The sequence below is a fragment of the Neophocaena asiaeorientalis genome, unplaced genomic scaffold (assembly GCF_003031525.2).
Source record: "Neophocaena asiaeorientalis asiaeorientalis breed wild unplaced genomic scaffold, Neophocaena_asiaeorientalis_V1.1 scaffold40, whole genome shotgun sequence".
In the NCBI taxonomy this organism is placed as follows: domain Eukaryota; kingdom Metazoa; phylum Chordata; class Mammalia; order Artiodactyla; family Phocoenidae; genus Neophocaena; species Neophocaena asiaeorientalis.
Genome location: NW_020185335.1, coordinates 657,820 through 677,032, shown reverse-complemented (window position 1 = coordinate 677,032; position 19,213 = coordinate 657,820). Strand labels below are relative to the sequence as shown.

Below are 19,213 nucleotides of genomic sequence, written 5' to 3'. Positions count from 1 at the left end.
CAGGTACTTCCGGCAACCGACAAAATGCTTTGGATGGAAGCCCAACCAACAGACACTATGTAGAATTCTCCAGCAAAGCAGGTCGTAGACGGCGGAGAGGTCTAGGGGGCGGGGGTGGGCACTCACTCCAGCCAGGCCAACAACCAAACAGGGCCACTAAACACCATCCACAGATCCACAAGGGAGCTGTGCTTGTCCTTGAAAGCACCCGTGGGTGAGAGAGAGGAGTCGCTACTGCTATAGACCCTCCCACAAGAGCCTCATACGTGACAGCCTACTGGAGAACCCTCGACAAGGGCAAGGTGTCCCCAGGAGCAGACTGCCAAGTGTCACAGGCACGAGACTATCCCTACATGGGGCTGGCTGTGCCCCTGGGGCCCATCCGTGGAAGGTTTGAGCAGAGGCTGTGTCAGGACAGGTGAGAAAAGCCTCCTGGTTCAACGAGCTCAGTGGGCACAGCACTCTGACCCCTTTCCTGATCTAACAAGGGGACTCCTCTGGAGTCCTCTGCCAAGAAGCTTGCTCTGTTTTTTCTTCACAGGCCAAGGCCCTCACCGAGGACCAAGGGCTGGGAGCAGGAAGCTACGGAGGGACCAGCAGGTCCTGACAATGCTGCGGGAGGGCTGCGTCCAGGGTCTCACCACCGCCCTCCGCCTCTGAGCCCATCTCCACCTCCTGCCCTCCTTCCACATCCAAAAGGACCACAGATGAAGAAACAAGACACTGGCCTCAGAGGTCAGAGAGTCAATGTTACGGCCTGAAATGTGTTCCCCAAATTCGTATGTTGAAGCTCTAACCCCCAACACCTCAGCTATGACTATATTTGGAGAAAGACCTTTAAGGCAGTGAATAAGTTAAAAATGAGTGTTAGATTGGATTAGGGCCCACCCCGACTGATGTCCTTATAAGAAGAGGACATTATGACACACAGAGAGACACAGGGCTGAGCACAGAGCAAAGACCATGGAAGAAGAGAAGCAGCCGTCTGTATGCCAAGGAAAGTGGCCTCAGGAGAAGCAAAACCTGCCAACACCTTGGACTTCCAGCCTCCAGAACTGGGAGTAAATTAAGTTCTGTTGTTTAAGGCACTCGGCCTATGGTATTTTGTTATGGCAGCTCTAAGCAAACTAAGGCAGTCTGAAAGGACAAACTCCGTCCTAAGCAGAGGATTTTAACCCAAGGAAAATGGTGAGAGCAAAGCACATAGATTCTTTTTGTGTCTTCATGAGAGGGCAACAGATCTGGATAAAACTGCGTTAAAACAACATACAGGCCTGTTCCAAGAGAAATCACATACTGTCCAATTTTTAATATTCTAATTAGAGCAGAAGTCAAGGATCTTTTAAAAGCAATAAACAGCTCTTTTTATTTATTTTTTTTTTTTAAATAGCTCTTTTTATTAACAAACACACAAAAGGTCTCAAGATATAGTCTTGAGGTATAAAACTATAAAAAAAAAAAACTATACAAAGCCCTTTAACAACCACTCTGAAGGATACATCCTTACAAAGTCCTTCCCAACTCCCTCAGAACTGCTAATGGATTAGGCTAAAGTGGCAAAACCCAAAGTAAAAGCCTATTTGAAAACATATTTCTCCCATACTGAGAAAAACTGAGGGGGAAAAAAAAAGCAAAAAGAGAAATGGGAAAGCAATAAAGAACACACCCTACGCAGCCCGGCAGAAAGCAGGTGGCAGGTAGGCACCATATTCTTTAAAACGGAAACCAAAGAGTTTTATGGAAAGTGCAGCCCAAACCCAGCCTGGACCTGCAGGATCCCAGTGAGGAACCCAAAGCCAGGGTAAGTGTGTCACGCGCCCTCACAGCCGGCCAGCGCTGTCCGTCAGAACCTTCTGAACTGTTCTAGAAATCTGTTCTGTCCACCAAGGTAGCCATGAACCACATGTGACTAAGAAGCACTTGAAGTCTGGCTAGTATGACAAGAGAGACTGAATTTTAAATTTTTATTTAACCTTAATTAATTTAAACTTAAATAGCCACAGGGGGCTTGTGGCTGCCGTGCAGAACGGGCAGACAGACAATCTGGAGAAGCTTCCTTGCTGCTCTCAAGGGATCTAGAAACCCAACGACCAGGGGACTCCGGACAGCACTTATTCTGATTTGGGAGGCCAGAAAGCTTTCCACTGCTAGTCAATGTTTGAAAAAATCATGTGGGACTATTATAATTCTCCTAATTGGGTCACAGTTTGAAGGGGCTTCTTCCTTAACATCTGTAACTCTGAGAAGAAGGCTTTGAGCTATTTCTGTAAGCAAAGAGACAGACGCATGTTCTATTTCCCTGGCCCCCTGCCAAGGTCAGGAACAAGTTTAATATAACTAGCCCAAGAAATAGATTCTTTAGACATTCCTAAAGGCAAAACGAGCACAAATCTTCCTTTCTCTTGAAAAATTACATTTGGGCAACACAGGAGGCGTGAAGTGCTGGGATGAGGCTCTGCCCACGTGGCGGACAACAGTAGATGATGACCGCCCCATCCTGCTACCGCCATCCCCAACCCACGTGAAATCCAGGTGCACAGCCCTAACCCCAGCCCAGCGCAAACACCGACTCACTGGCTAGCTACCCATGTTCCTCTGTCAAGATGCAAACTTTCAAGCTCCTTGGATACCCCTTTCAAAGGTGACTTGGCAGAAAAGTTTCACTGAAGTGATACTTGGTGTGTCATGACATTCTCTGTCTCCCTTGGGGATCCCTGTGTTTCTGGGCTCTCTGACATGCTCACAGCCCTAAAGGGGAGACCCCTAATGCTCACCCTCAATATCCCCCCTCCAAAAGGACCCCCAGTCTCTCCTAATTCCAGTTACCATCAGCAGGCGCCTTTTTTTCTTTTATCTTTTTGCTGTGCCCCTTGGTATCAGCCTCCCTGGAAGGGAGCAGCCACAGGGCCGCTACCTCTCAGAGTGGACAGCGCAGGGTGGCGATAAGGGCACACACCACTACCTACCCAAGGGGACAGCATGCAAGACAACTAGAGCCCCCAGCTGAGGACAGGGCTAACCGGGCAGGCAATGTCTAGCCATACATACAGCCCAATATATAGGCAATGTATGCTCCAGGGCTATATACTGAAATAAAACCAAAAATCCTCGACAGCTTTGAACCTCCCATGAAAATAAAGCAACTAGTAAATGGTGGATCCAGAGTATCAAAGGGCGAATAAATGATAATCATTGCAATTCAGGCTACTGCAGCCAGATCTCAGATAACTTCTAAAAGGTGGAATGTCTTGGTGCAGACGCTCGTCTCTTCTGGAGAAGACAGAAGGGAAACAGAGTAGGTGGGAGGTCGTAGACCCTGGACCCACTGCCCAAGGACTATCCTCGTGATGTCACATCCTCTCCAGAGGGACCCCTCCAGACCAGGAGCACGGGACAGCAGTGAACCAGCACCCCGCAGGTGTCCGCCTTCCCACACACCAGGTCATCAGCACACTTTGCAGAGAGCAAGCAGAAAACCTTAATTGTCCTTAATTACCCAGTTCAAGAAAGCTCCTAGATAACGGCTCTTGGACTTCTTGCCTGGTATCCACGTCATTTCCCTGACTCTGGCTTCATTATATTCCTAGCTTAGAAGCAACAGCCTCTCCAAGATGCCTCTTCATAACAGACTCTGGCATTTCAGGAAGACGGTGCCATCACTACAAAGCTGTTTCGTATGGAGAGACAGATCCTTAGCTTCTACACTGGCCTGGGGTGTGGGTGCCTGTGTGTGTGTGTGTGCATGCACGCCTAGGCATGCACACACGTATGGGAGGAGGGGAGGACACACTAGCATATACGTAGAGGAAGGACTAAAACAAGGAATGTGTAATCAGAAGCCATCACAATTACAAATGTAAATGAACAGGCAATTGGCGCTGACCTTTGTAGATTGTTAGAGGACTAATTAAGGCAAATCAGGAACTCTGTTCCAACAAAAAAACAAGGCAGTATACACCCTAAGAAGTACTCCTGTGCTCTTCATGCAGATGCAAAATGCAAGCAAATCAGACAGTAATCAGACGACGTATACTTTATGTCGGCAAACGGAAAACTATCTCCATGAACAAAAGACAACCAAGGTTCACCCCTTGGTTTCTTGTGAGCAATTTTGCTAATAGCGCTGTCAATGAGCTCCACCACTATCTGAGCTCTTGCCATGCGCCTGACACTCTATTAGATCCCACCCATGAAACAGCCAGATATGCCAATTACAAACTATGCTTAGAATGGTTAGTTCAAAAGCTTTAAAAAAAATTAGAGTCAAAACTATACCCTATTCTGTAAACTCCATTTTTCATTTAACACTATTATATTCTCTTCTCATGTCGATACATAATGATGTCCCTTTATCTAAAAAAGCACACTGAAATTCACAATCCTATCCCAATAGTCCTTCATCAGGGAATGGATTTAAAACAGATAAAGTCCTATTTTCTCTACTCCTCCATGAGTGCTTAAATTTTCAGTCACCCCAATTTGTTCTGACATTCTTTTTACATTTAACTTTTCTAGCTAGAAATACTTTATCCTACTTTTTCCCAAACCCCATGGACAAGACACATAGTCAAAAGGAAAAAGGAAAGAGCGTAACTGTGCTGGTTTTATGAAAATAGTGCTTCAGAACTGGCCACAACGTATTTTAGTGCTATAAGAAAAATGACACTGAAATTGCATATAATTTAGCCATTTACCAAAAAAAAAAAATGCACTTCATATTCAGAGGGCAGCCTTATGCCAATTTTGAAAAATCAAAACAAAAACAAATGAGAACGTGGAAAACAGGACATTTTCTTATTCTCTTAAACTGTATGAGTTAAGCAGAACTCCCTGGAAGTTGGTTCAAAAAAATAACCCATCAAGTGAAGCCGGTGAGTGTTCCAGTAAAGGTTGTCACCAAAACCACATCATCACTTGGCCAGCTGTGTCTGCCTCCCTGACCCCAGGAATTCACTACCTTGAGCGCCAAAGATGTGTCAGTGAAGGAGGCCGCCGTCTTCCGCTCCAAGCAAAATACTCCCCTAAACTCTGAATGAGCGCGCCCTCTGTAAACTGAGCCACCGTCCAGTTGCCCCGGATGCCTGGGCGGGCATATTATGCAGTGTACCCACACCAAGAGCTCAGAGGAGAGCAGCAGCTGTGCCCCCAACTCAAAGTCTCGCACATAGTAGGTGCTCAATGAAGAATCATTAAATTACTTCTGTGCAATGTTCGGAGGTTGACGTCTCCGTGAAAGAAGTAGTTAAGGCGAGGGTAAGAGAAACAGGAGGAGGAAAAGGAGAGGAAGGCTGAGGACAGAAACACAAAGCACCTCTTGTCTTCTGGAAGCCCAGGGCACTGATAGAGTGAAATTAACTACAGTTTCACCCGGGAGCCAGAAATGCCTTTTTAATAAGCAAACAGGGAAGCTGATCCTACACACGATCCACCTACGAGAGCTTTCCATCTTTCAAGAGCTTCTGGTCAACTAAGGGGAAGCAAACAGCCGAAGCCAGCAACTGGGAGATATAACCCAGGGTGTGGCCACAACAACAGGCTTTCTCTTCCTTTATCTGTGTGTGGGGATGAAACAGAAAGGCTAAATCCCAACAAAGTCAGGAGAACACTTGCTCTTGCAGAAAATACACTCAAGCCACAAACTGAAAGACCAGGTCACACACAAAAAATGTGGGGATGCAGTGAACCTCATCTAGTTTGGTCACTTTCTTTTCTCTGAGATGTATAATTCCAAGACATGCTTTTTTAAATGGGAAGGCCGTGTGTGTGTGTGTGTGTGTGTGTGTGTGTGTGTGTGTGTGCACGCGTGCGTGCGCACATGTATGTCTGTAGCATGGACGAAGCCCATCACACTCGGTTAAAGACAATATAATACAGGACTCAGCCTGCCCACTGATGTAAGGGTGAAGCTTGCCCACAAGCAGGACCATGTAAGGGAGGGTGGACTTCTTATTAGCACATGGTCAGCAACCAAGACTCAGTGCTTTGGTGCAGCAGGGCAGGACCTAGATGCTTTACGTCTGGTCATGAGGCCTCTCAAGGGGTTAGAGGGCCCATGGTGGGTGTAAGTCCTGGCCACTGCCACAAAGTTCTGAAGCGCAGAGGAGACCTTCACAATTTCTCCTTCTCTACACTTCCACGTGGGCTGGCAGGCTACGTGGTAAGCCTGACTGATTGGAAAACACGTGGGCTTAAGTTAACAAGTAAGATTTGAAGAAGTGATATTTCTGTCACCCACTGGGAAGAATCCATGGTAGAGCCCACTCCATCAGTCTCAGCAAGGGAAGCCCTGCCACCTGCAGAAGGCGACAGGAGACTGGGGTCTGAGGTCCTGGGCTCAGAGAAGGAAAGGAAGTTATTTCTGATGGCTTTTGTGTAAAGCTTTCTGGTATGTGGACAAGACAGGAGGAAAGAAAAGGAAGGAAAGGAGAGAGAACACCATCGTTTAACCAGATGATGACAGAATACCAGGAACGAAAACCCTAGACAGCGCCACCGTTTATACGCGGCTTACAGTCAGAACAGGCAGGGCTCCTGAAAGGTGCCCAAAGGTTCCCTGAGGCCGCCTTATGCTACATGAACGATGTCTCCAGCTGAAGATTAGTGACCCAATCCTTACGTTCCAGAGGAGAAAACTGGGAATACAGGCATACCTCAGAGATATTGCAGGTTCGGCTCCAGACCATTGCGATAAATCGAGTATTACAATAAAGCGAATCACACGAATTTTGTGGTTTCTCAGGGTGCATAAAAGTTACATTTACACTATACTGTAGTCTAGTAAGTGTTCAACAGCATTATGTCTAAAAAACGTACATACCTTAATTAAAAAATACTTTATCGCTAGAAAATGTTAACCATCCTCTGAGCCTTCAGGGGGTTGTCATATTTTTTGCTGGTGGAGGGTTTAAAATATTACGAGAATTGCCAGAACGTGACACAGAGACACAAAGTGAGCAAATGCTGTTGGAAGAATGGGGCCCACAGACTTGCTCCATGCAGGTCAGCCACAAACCTTCTATTTGGAAAAGAACGAAGCACGTGGAGCACAGTGAAACGAGGTATGCCTGTATTTTATAAAATCTGTGTTTACAAAACCTGAAGCTGATGACTTTCAATGTCTTAACTCTACTAGGCCCACCATGTCCCTTTTCTTGAAGACGTTCTTCCAAGAAGTTTTTAACAGTCAGTTCCCGGCGGGAGGGAAAAGGATATATTAAAATATATAAGATGAGTTATCTTAAATGAGTTTCTAAAACGGAACCGAGTTACTGTTAATGCCAATATGAGTATTGTCTAATAATCTGTCCCTTTTGTCATTAGTAAAGAGTATAAATAAACGTAGCTAGAGCGTATGAGTGGGAGGGGCGCAGGGTTGGGAGGGAGGTGGGTGGAGAGCAAAAACATGACTCCAGGCCAAAGACAATACAAAAGGATTTTGAAATACAGAAAGGAAGTCTATCATCTAGACTAAAGTTGCTCATACACTTCAGGAGGAGGAAAAAAAAAAACCCTAATACGCATTAAATGAGAGAAACCCAGAAGGCAATGGTGTAAGAAAGCAATTCCAGAGCGACTGCATAAATAGAAGTATTACATTATAAAACAGGGAACTGTTTGTTCCAGTCCATAGACCCCGGGTGAAATGGCAGCTGTACACTATTTAGTTTGGGGCACCTCATTAATAAAAAGGGAATTCTGAGCAGAGTGAAAGAAAGAATTGAGGGGCAAAAGGGACCAGCTTTTAGCGGAAGATTGAAACAATGACGTGTGCAGAGCTCGCAAAAAAAAAAATTTTTAAACCCTGAAATAAATAGGTCTGAGTGTATTGGCAGAGGAAGGAGAATCCTGTGAAATGACTTAATAGCAGAATAATGGGGAATGGCAGGCTCAAACAGGCCAAAATGCCCCAGTGGGGAGCAGGGACTCCCACAGCCAGATGGCACTGGCACGTCTGTGGGTGCTGGGCCCCGTCCCTGGCTCACATGCAGAGCCATGGGGTCAGACACGAAGCACAAGCCCCAGAGATTAAGACTGAACTTTAACCCAAAGGGGCATTTACCATACACATGGAAGGCACAGTCAGTCTTGCAGCGGCCTGGAGGTGACAAAAATCATCCTGGTACCCACACAGTACTTTCCCGAAGCAACATTTCAGACTGACTGCCGGGAGGACTGGCCCCTCCTCTGTGATAATCCTAGCAGGGGGGAAGCATTCTCCAATTTTGGTCTATCCCACCACTGAAGAATCCGGTTTCGTTTATATGGAAAAAGGGAGCAAAGCTACAGCCAGGTGACGGAGACAAGAGCCATGGGCAGAGGGGTCCATGAGGGCTCGGGAGGGATGTCTCCAGGAGGAAATGAAGCTAACAGAGACACTGATACAGCAGAGCCTTCGGAGATGAGAAAATGTCTACGCTGGCAGAGGGTCAGCCATGAATTAATCGTAGGTACCTAGAAAACCAGGGAAAACAAAAAAGTTGTACAAGAAGGTAAATGAAATGATAAAACTCGACATGGCTCAGCTGTGATTAATATTTATAGTCAGAATAATGAAAACACTGAATATTAATACACCCCCAAATTACTATTTAATCATAATGGAAGGTGAAGGGCGGGGAAGATTGAGGGTGCAGGGCGCTGGAGTGTGTGGGCGCCGTGTCTGTGTGTGTGTGTGTGAGAGAGTGTGTATGGACTATGGGAGGGTGTGTGTGTGAGTGCTAGGAGTGTGTGAGCTTGCACAATGGCATACCCGTAAAACCCCCATCTTCTGGAGTAGAAAGCCAACAGATAATGTGTACAACTTACCAAAAAAAAATTGTTTTAATCAAGAAATAGTAGAAGCTCGTTAAGAAATATGGAAATAAGTAACAAAAGGAACAATTAAACTTGAAAGGCGGTGCACTGGGGAATGGGACTGGCGGGGGCTATGCCATTTTTCACAGTAAGGTTTATATAACTTTTTGCCTTTAAAAACTTCATAAAAACGTGAATGATAATATTAGGATTAAAGTCCCCACGTGGCCACGACACGTGAGAGGCCGAGAGGATGCGGCAGGCGATGGAGAGACCAAAAGGCCTGAGTCTGCAGCCCGGCTAGGTCATTCGACACATGCCATCGGAAGGAGAAAGAGGTCTGCAGGGGAAGTTGTGAGCCCAGCGTGTATGAGGTGGCGCCCGTGAGAGGTCCAGGAAGCTGTCTGAAGGGCACACGTGCCAACACCAGGAGACAAAGTTTCAAGAGGCTGGGAGCCAAGGGCCAGGCCTAGTGCCCAGGTGATGACGGCACGTAGGGCAGCCTGAGGGCCACGAGCCGGGGTGTGGGGAGGGGGCGTGGCGTGGGGGGTGGCGTGGAGGACAGTCCAGAGCGACAGGAGGACAGGAGAGAAACACGTCCAGGGAGGGGCGCTTCCAGAAGGGAATGGGCAGCAATTTCAAAGACCACAGAAAGAAAAAGGCTCAGCACGTAGCCACTGGGCTCGGAAAATCCGAAGTCAGCGGTGACCTTCTCAAGGATGGTTTGATGACGGGAGGAAACGGGCTATGATAGGCTGACGTGTGAACAGGAGATGGACCAACACAGAGTGCTCTTTCAAGAATCTGAAGATGCTATTGGAGAGAGAGAGTGGGACACAGGATTAAGGGAGGGCTTTAACCATAAATGGTTTTTAAAGAGACAGGTGACTGTCCTGTGCTCCCGACCAGAGAGAAAGGGACTGGAAGGCTAAAAAGATAAGAAAGAGGGGAGATTCTACTGAGCGAGGTCCCAGTGGGAGTGAGAGTCACACGGGGAAGGAAGGAGAAGGGGCCGGCGGGTGAGAGGACAGGGTGGGAGGCGGAAGCGCGGGGTGAGCTCCCCTGGAAGGTCTCCACCCTCTTTGTGAAGTAACAGCCAGCACTGAGCCAGGAACAACTGGGTCGCTCGCTCTCCAATACAGTCGCAACGTTTATAGCAAACACACGTTCCGATCTTCTCTGAAGTTCATTCTTACCGACCAGACTCGAGGTCACACACCGCCCATTCTCAATACCGAGCAAGACACAGCTTAGCGTTTGCTTTATGTCGATCTGAACCAAAAAACTGAATCTAGAGCGCGCTCCAGCAGAATGTGGGGAGAGGGGACAAAACATGGTCTGTTAGCTTTTGCTCCCTGGGCAGCGGCTTGTGACACCTGAAGAAAAGTGTGGTGCTAAGTTCCTTTAAAAAATGGGAAAAGCAACAATCCCTGCGTGTCCCTTCAGAACACCATGGTCAGCTGTGAGGCTGGTCATGGACGTGACGGCCAGCTGCACCGAGCCGAAGCCCTCGGGAGGCCACTGCCCGGGCGGCTGCGGGCCGCCCATGCCCACGAGACCACTCACCGGGGTCGGTGGAGGGGCACCTACGGATGGTGAAGATCTGCCCCAGGTCTTCATCCTCCTCCGGAAGGCCCTTCTGCAGCCGCTGCAGCTTGCGCAGGCTCTCGCTGCGCTGATGCTTCATGGAGCGCACGTGCTGGATGAGGTTGAGCTTGGCCTTGGTGGAGTAGTTGCACAGGACGCAGTGGTAGTAGCAGCTCTCACCCTCCACGCCGCTCTCGTGCTGCTGCAGGTGCTACAGGGGCGAAAGAGAGGGACACGCCTCAGGTAAGCCACTCCAAGCCCACCATGCCCTGGCAGCAGCCCGAGGATCCCTTATGGGGGCTGCTTGGTTCTCCCAGCGGGTCCTTCCCCCGCAGCTCTGTGAGGACAGGGGAGCAAGCTGACCCTCGTTCCCGTCTCCCTCACACGTGTCAGAGTGCTGAAAACGCTGACGGGTCCGACCCTCCCAGTATAAAACTGGTCTTCCTGGCACAATAATTAAAGGTTCCTCCTTCCACTCTCCCAAGTGTCCTGCTTTATTTAGAACAGGGGTCGGCAAGCTATGGCCCACAGGCCAAATCCACCCTGCTGCCTATTTCTATAAATAGGGTTTTATGGGAACACAGCCACATCTGTTAATTTGTGTATTGTCTATGGCTGCTCTCTCAACACCAGAGCTCCATAGTTGCGATAGAGACTGTTTGGCCTGCAAAGCCTAAAATCTTATTATTATCTGGCCCCTTACGGAAAAAGTGACCAGCCCCTGTTTCAGGGGATGGCCCACATAGTCACCTTACCTGTACAGAATCTCAGGTAACACAGAGGCAAAGCTGCCGTTTGGCTACTTCACAAGGAAGCTGACTCAAGTTTTTGTATTTAGAACTACAGACTATTAGGAGAACCCAAAATTAGGTTTTCCCCTGGCTTAAAAAAAAAAAAAAGACAGAAAAGTAAATTTCTCCAGAAGAGTTTCCCTGTCAACACCTCAAGGTCATTTGGCTTAGTGCTCAGATGGTCAAAATTACAGTCGGTGTTGTGTTTGTGTCAACACAGTACTCTGATTTCAGAACACAGAAGCCCCAGAGCTGGCAGAAAGCAGGCACACACAGGACTAAAGTCCGGGGTACAAGACAGTGGAGGCCATGGACACAGTTAGCAGATCCCAGACTTCTGCATTTAGGAGAAGGCTTCAAGATTATCCAAGCACAACGTTCACATCCTTTCGGGGCCTCTTTGAGAATATGCTGAAAGCTATGGACCCTTTTTATTAGCAATTAGGGAATTGACACGCTCCTGGTATAGGAAGGCCGCCTCCTTCATTTCAAATGATTCATTTTAGGGGAAGAGGGAACCTTTCTATTGGGTACACATAAAGCAGGAGAAACAATTCCAAAAAGTTTAAGTGGTTGACCCAAGGTAACCCAGCTAGTTAGTGGGAGAGAGAACTAGAAGCTGGGTCTCACATCCCCCAGCATCCTTTTGGAGGAGGAAATTCAGATCATGTATTTTATGGGCTCATGTTTCCACCTGTCCTTCCTTCTTCCTCCTCACCCTCAGCACCACCTCTAATCCCCAGAGCCTGGCCCAAGGGACTAACTACACAGAGCACACGATAAATGCCTCGGCACTTCTTTGTCCGGCCCCTCTCATTTCTGCCCACACTTGTTCTATTTGATGCCCATGCCTGATAACTGTTTCTGGTCCTGCTTGGTTATCTTTCTCGTCCACGTTATGCGGTGAGACACTCAGAAAGCACAAGAGTCAGAACGTCCTGCACTCTGCCTCATACTGAAAATACCACAGTGGCCCTAGCAGCACTTCCCATTGGATGACATGGCTCTGAGGCTCACGTGCTCATATGCACACATCCTACGTTCACGGAAAAAGTGTGAACATTCCAGAAGCACGTTTGGACCTTGTTGGAAGAGGAAATAGGAACGCAACAATAGAGTGCTGTAGAAAAACTACACTACTGTAATCACTTTTGCTCTGGGGCCAACTTGCAGATAACAGAGTGAAGGGCTTCACCGGTACCAAGAGAGAACAATCCCTTCTGTCCTCGAAATGGGTGATGTAACACACTCAAGTGCAGAGCCTTGGAACAAAGCAATATCCTCCCTCCCTGCCCCGACCCCGTAATAGCTGCCCTAGAACACTCACAACCAGAAGGAGTCTGAAGAACTAGCAAGCTCAGTGTTAACTGTCAAATTATAACAACTGAAAATATAAAGCGACTTTTTCTTGAAATAAATTTGAGCTGATTTTTTTTTTAATCGTTTGTCTTCAATTTACTGCCTCTGACATAAGGCTCCGTACAGAGGGTTTCAGGAGAATGGAAAGCACCAAAGCAAGGTTTTCTGGAGGCTGCAACCTTGGGAAGGAGGAGAGTCTGATGGGCTAGGTGGAAAGGAAAATGATGAGCCCGTCCATGTTCCTTCTCCCCGACTTCTCCACAGGGGCCCCCGAAAGCCAAAAACTGCACCAGGATATTCCTGGGAGCAAGGGTTTGGCTTGGGATTGAGTAAGAGGAAACTTGTACAGGAGCCAGACACTGCTGCCTTGGATCACTAAGACCAAAAGAATGACATTTATTAAAGTTTCAACAAAAACTGACTGAATGAAAGATAACAGGGAAAATACCCATGGCATCTACAGCAGTAAGTTCTGTCGAGGGGTTTTGGTGGTATCATAAACTATGAAATCAGAGCAAGTACCATTAAAGCCCTAACCCCAAATTCTCATTACTTTCCCATGAAACAGGACTTCCTTGCACTAAAGCTCTGAATCTTAAACATAAAATTTTAATATGGATGTGAGGGTTCTTTTCCAAACAGCTGGGGTTTCTAGTCTCTGAGCCAGAAGAGACGATAACATGGCCAAAAAGTGTTGGATGGGAGTTGTCAGATGTCAGATGTATTTTGTCCTCAAATCCATGGGTTCCTGGGTGACAGGGCTGTATAAACCCTGAACTAAAATAAACATGATACTGGGGACTCCTGTTTAAAAAATAATTGTATAAGGATGATGTCCCCAAACCACTACACTTGACTCATGGTGGCCAGCGGCAATCTCTACTGCCACCAGGAATTCTTCCGTCTGCCATGTGAGAACCATTTTGGAAGGGAAATGGTTACATGCTACAAATGGTAGAGAAAAGAATAAAAGGAAATGCGGAAAACAGAGCCACGGCCTTTCCCACTGATCCCAGTGCAGGGAACATTTAGGGTCCTCTCTCAGAGACTTGCACAGAAACGTGATTCAAACTTCCAAGCTTGCTTTTGCACTCCAAGTTCATTCTCCAAGACATACACACAAAAATCCAGAATAAACTATTTCTCCATCCTAGGAAACACCTGCTTATAAAGGTTATACCCAACCCAAACTTCCACTCACAACTGGAGTCTCTTGAGGTCTACCTGCATGTGACAGCTCCTGTTCTCACCACATCTCGTAAGCTCGGTAATTCTCAGGCTGTCCCATCTCCAGCAAACGGGGGCCCAAAGCGAGCAGCAGCGTCCTGGGTCCTGACTTCTATGACCTCCACACCATCTGGTCATTTCCCAGGCCTTGAGTGGGTCAATGCCCTGACGTTGTTGGCCAGGCACCCTCTCCCTCCCAAGATGCCCTGGCCCATCCCCAGAATTCCACCCTTGGAACCTGCCTAATAAGACACAGCAGGAGGGGATGGGGCTGCAGAGGCCAACGAGGACTCCACGGGGCAAGCCAGTCAGCCAAGGACATGCTTTCCCTGCAGAAGAGAGTAGATGTTTTCATTCGGAGAAAGAGGGAGAATGATTTTTCCTGTCCCAGCTAATTAGAATACCGTCAATTGGGATCACAATGTATTTAATTAAATTCACTGTAATATATGGAGAATCCACCAAGGCACAAATCCCAGTGGAAGACTCAGCGGAGGAGCTGTCTGCCTCCTTTCAGAGTTCTTGCTCTCCTCTGCAGGCAGGAAATTCTTCTCCCACGCAGAGACTGGACTCCCCCAACACTCTCCCCCTCACAAAGGGTGCCCATCCTTGGGAAGGAGGACCCAGGTCTTGTTTGCCTTTTTCCATTTATTTCTTTACTCTGTGCTCAAGACTCTTAACTGTTCACCTCTATCAGGTCAGGTGTGCAGGTGAAAAAAGAAAACAGAGCAATAACTTCAACTGTGGTTAGTGTGCTACACGTGGACCCAAAGAAAACTGGCCACTGAGCCCATCAGGCAGGGTTTGGTTTTGGTTCAATTCTAAGCATCTACAACACATGAGACACTATGTAAACACACACGCGCGCGCACACACACACACACACACACACACACACACACATATAGACTATGCCCTACCCTAGGGCATGACCCTGCAGGTAACAAGGCAGTGATGGTGGTGACTTGGCAGACAGGCCAAGGGACATAAGGAGGGCACCCCTTTAGTGTGAATACCATTGTGAGAATACACCCTCCAGCTGGACCGGTGAAAATCACTGGCTCACTCAAGAAAAGTCAACACCTACCTACCAATGAATAATGAAGAAGCAGGACCAACTAGTAAATCAAGAAAGGGAGAACTACCCAGCTAAAGAAGACTGGCAACCGAGGTCCAACCAAAGTCACTCGGTCCAGCCAGCCTCTCCTATAACCTTGAACACTGAACCACCTAGGGTTTCCTTGTTTTCCCCCAATCTCACTGCTGTTTTTTAAAGTGCCTGCAAAACGCCGGGTTATATGAACTGCAAGGGTACCGTTGTTTCCACCAAAAGAAACTTCTACGCGTGGCAAGAGGATTCATTTCCTGGAAGCTCAGAGAAGTACAAGGACCCACAAGAAGGGAATAAGTATCCAGTGTGACTCATAAATGGAAACAGAGAAAGAGCCCAACAAACTCCAACTTCTCCAACTGACCGCTATGTGGCAGAAAACACACTGTCCTCACAGCAATCGAGTAGGAGCTGGATTCGCACACACTAGGTGGGCAGCACCTGTGCTGGAAATGAGCAAGTGGGGCTCCCTCGCACTGGTCAGGGGCCTTTCCTGTGCATCTGTCTGATCCTGTCGGAGCATTTATAGTTTAAAATGCTAGTCTTGTCCTGGTTTAGCTGGCAGGCGACACTTCCTGTGCGCCTGACACGGAAACATCCAATGTCCCACGTCTTCCCCTCTGGGTCTGGTTCCGAGGGAAGAACTTGGAAAAGAAAAGACCTCAATACAACAAGAGGCGCCTTGAATAACAGGCCTGGCACGTGAGGCCGAGTGCAAAAAGCAAATTGATAATTAAAAAAGAAAGGAAAGGCGCCAGCCCACGTTATTTGTGGGATCCCACCCCATTGACATGTTGGGCTCGTCCACCCTGGCCAACGAATGAAAGTCAAAGAGACAAAAAGAGGGCTCTTGTTAGAAAATAATTCATCGTGAAAATCAAAAAAATGTGTTCCTGTTACTTGTTTCCCAGGAAAACTAACCAAGTTCTGTCAGAGGACATCGATTTCTATAAATCTGGAGGGGCCCCGGCTCCCTCCTCCTCAACAATAGGAAACTTCTAACATCTGGTTCTTCATGCATGGAATGCAAAATATTGATCAGGCTTTGTCAAAGCCTCCCCTTTAAAGGAGAAATGGACAAAGTACACTCTGACACACACACACACCCACACTCACAAATGAAAACACACGATTCACAAATGAAGGTTCCTCGGGAAATAATAACTGCTACAATGAACACACAAACGCCCAGCCCGCTCACCACATTTCCCCATGGGTACAACGCAACTGTACTTGGAGGACAAAGCAAACGCTGAAGCTCCCTGATGGGGTAAAGCAGCTCCCAGGCATCCCTCGGGGCAAGTGGCAGACCAGACACCTCCTGCATCACAGAGAAGAAGCCCCACGGCGGGCGTTCAAAAAGGCCCCTGACACACCTGTGGTGCTCGGAAGTGCAACCCGGCACGGGCAGGTAGAAGAGCCTCTCAATCCATAAAACAGAGGTCCCCAATGGAACAGGCTGCTGTTGCATCAGGCCTCTGGAGGGAAAAAACTTAACCACAGCAAGCCCGGGACTTGGGGTAGGACTATGAAAGTCTCACCAACACTTCCAGTGAGAAGAAACAGGAAGATGAGGGTCCAGAGTGAATCTGCTAATTACCCAGCAAGATGAAATAAGGAAGAAGTAAGCAGGTGTTAATTCACCATCACACCTGTGCACGGCATTTACTGCTGAGGAAGCACCTTCACACCTTTAATTTTCTCATGACACCCCGACGTGGGCAGCGTTTGGCTCCTTTCCTTGGAGAAACCCAGAGCTCCAGGAAGTCATGTGACTCCTTGCCCCCAAGGTCCCACAGAGCATGGAAGAAACGCGACTGGAACCCAGGGCTGGAGGCCAGGTCCACAGCTGTCCAGCTACACTGCAATGACCATGGGGTGCTGGAACACGAGACTCCCCAGACCCGGGTATTCACTTTGAATGCCTAAAAAAGAAATTGTTTCAGGTGTAATGCAATCCAGAATGGGGGTGGTTAATTTTTTTAATCAGGGGTTGTGTTACAGTTCCAAATTTAATGTCGCATTCTTAGGAAAGCTTCCGGAAGGTCAACCTAAATATATATGTATTCTCTGTTTCATGTTGGCTTTTCACCCACTCATGCCCTCATCCTCGGCACCTGTTAATTTAGTCCTATTTCACGGCAGGAGCCCAGCAGACGGCGTAAGATATAAGCCCCAACCACCATTTACAAGAGAACGTGAAAGGAAGTAAAAATATTCCCTTAGATCAATCCATTTGCGTTGCTCTGACCTATTTTCCAGTTTCTAGGCCAGTCTCCTCACGCCCTGGAACAAGCCATGACTGTTTGCTCTCAGCACCCGAGCTCCAAGGCCACAGTCAAGACTTTCTAACCCTGCATCTCTTCGCTGGCACGAATGATATTTCCTCATTCAAAAGTCTCAAGATGAATGTTCCTTGAGAGAAGTATAGTAAATTCTAGAAAAAAACCAAAAGCATAAATCTGCAATCTATAGGTTGTAGCGGCCTTGGCTTTGAACTCTTTTCTAGAAAAGTCCAAGCATGGACTCTTGCAGAATGTTGATGCCATCCCTAACAGATTTCATTTCCCTCTGTTGGGAAACCTCCAGAAAGGAGTGTGGCATAACTATACATAAAGAGGAAGCTGATAACGGGTATAGGAGTCCTCCCTAAGGAAAGGGCCCATCGGAGCCTGAGGTCTCAAGCCAAATAAGGGCTAGTTTCCACGACGGTCAAATGAGCATCTATGTAAACTTGGAAGCAACGGAGGAATGTGGTGGGGAAGACAATCAAGCGGGTCCCACAAGGCTAACATCAAACTGACTAATCCTCCAGGAACTACCCACAGCTCCCTGGATCTGAAGATCAGCCCTTCACTAAGGGCACTGGCAACAGTGAGTCCATTAAGATGTCCTTCTTCCCTCACGCTCCTTTCCAGCTCTCACAGGTGTAAGTCCCCACACACAACAAAGGCTGCCATATATATGCTACTCAAGCTGGTCCTCATTCAGCTCCATGTCACACTGCTGTCATAACGGTGGTTTAAGGCGAACTCTGGATTAGGGCAGGCCGGGGAAAACCCTCCCTCTGTGCTACCTTCAGCAAATTACACGCACGGGGTGGGCCTCAGGTGCCCCACCTGCAATGCTGGAACAATAACAGCCCCCTCATAGCACCACTGGGAGAGGTCAGTGGGATAACTCGTACGAAGTGTTCAATACAGCGCCTGATGCGTGGTGTGCCTTCATAATCGACGAGACCATTATTATTACCACCGTTATCTTTCAAACTAGTTAAGCTTTTGGGATTCGGAATAGAAATGAATGTCTACTGAATTTACCAATTTGACACGTCCCTCCTTATGACCAAACTATCCCGCCCCCTCCCTGGGAACCACCACCCCACACCACCCCCCAGGGCCAAAGAAGAATCCCTTGTTGACAATAAAGAAACTGCGATGTACAGAAATGATAAAATAGAGGGGAAACTGCACACACATGGGCCCGACTTCTTCCTTACAAGAGGTGCTTAGTTTTTATTTTAAGTCCCTCGCTCAAGTCGTGCAGCTGGTGCAGGCAGAGCCAGGATCACACCCCAGGTCCATGTCCTTGCCACGGAACCCCATCTGTTCTCTCTGGATCTCTCTGCCCATGAGGTGTCAATACATAATGAAAATCAGAACCCTTGCTCTTTTATCACATCTGCCAACATCCCAGGTGAGAACCAGGAAAGGAGAACTTTGCTGGAAAGGCTGCAGACATGGCGCTGATTCCCCAAATCCGCTCTGAAGGATTTGCTTATTTGTATCTCCAACCCCATGACAGTCAACACAGCAGGAAAAACATACTTGTCTGGTGGTCAAAACAGGTGCATTACTTCATCTGTAAAATATAGATGTTTATACTTGCCCTGTCTTCCTTGGAGGCAATTTTAAAAACCACATGAGCAAACAAATGTGAAGATCACTCAGAAGGTGTGAAGGACGACCTGAATATCTGGCACAGGCATCATCTCTTTACCTCGAGACCAGATTTTGCTTCCTCTCCTCTGATTGGCAGGTACACCACCGTGGGCTTGCTGGTTAATGATGCAGATGTGTTCCAGCTCAGCGGTCCTCTAACTGGAGCGTGCATCAGAAGCACCCGGGGGGGTGCGTCATGCCGCAGAGTTTCGGGCCCACCCCAGGGGTTTCTGATTCACCGGGTCTGGGGTGAGGATGGAGAATTTGCACTTCTAACCATCTTCCTGGCGGGATGCTGACGCTCCTGGTCTGGGATCACCCTCTGAGAACAGCTGCTTTGGACAGCAACTGCCACAGAACAGAGACCTAAGTCAGAATACATGGAGACATTCCCCTGTAAAAAG

General features: G+C 47.8%; 1 protein-coding gene across 1 annotated transcript in view; it reads right to left on the bottom strand.

Moving 5' to 3' along the window:
* Positions 1 to 19,213, bottom strand: part of ZFHX3 (zinc finger homeobox 3) — a 238,826-nt gene that overhangs the window by 89,616 nt on the left and 129,997 nt on the right. Inside the window, exon 5 of the mRNA XM_024735570.1 lies at positions 10,360 to 10,591. Within this exon, the coding sequence (XP_024591338.1) occupies positions 10,360 to 10,591 (232 nt within the window). The remainder of the gene's footprint in view (positions 1 to 10,359; positions 10,592 to 19,213) is intronic.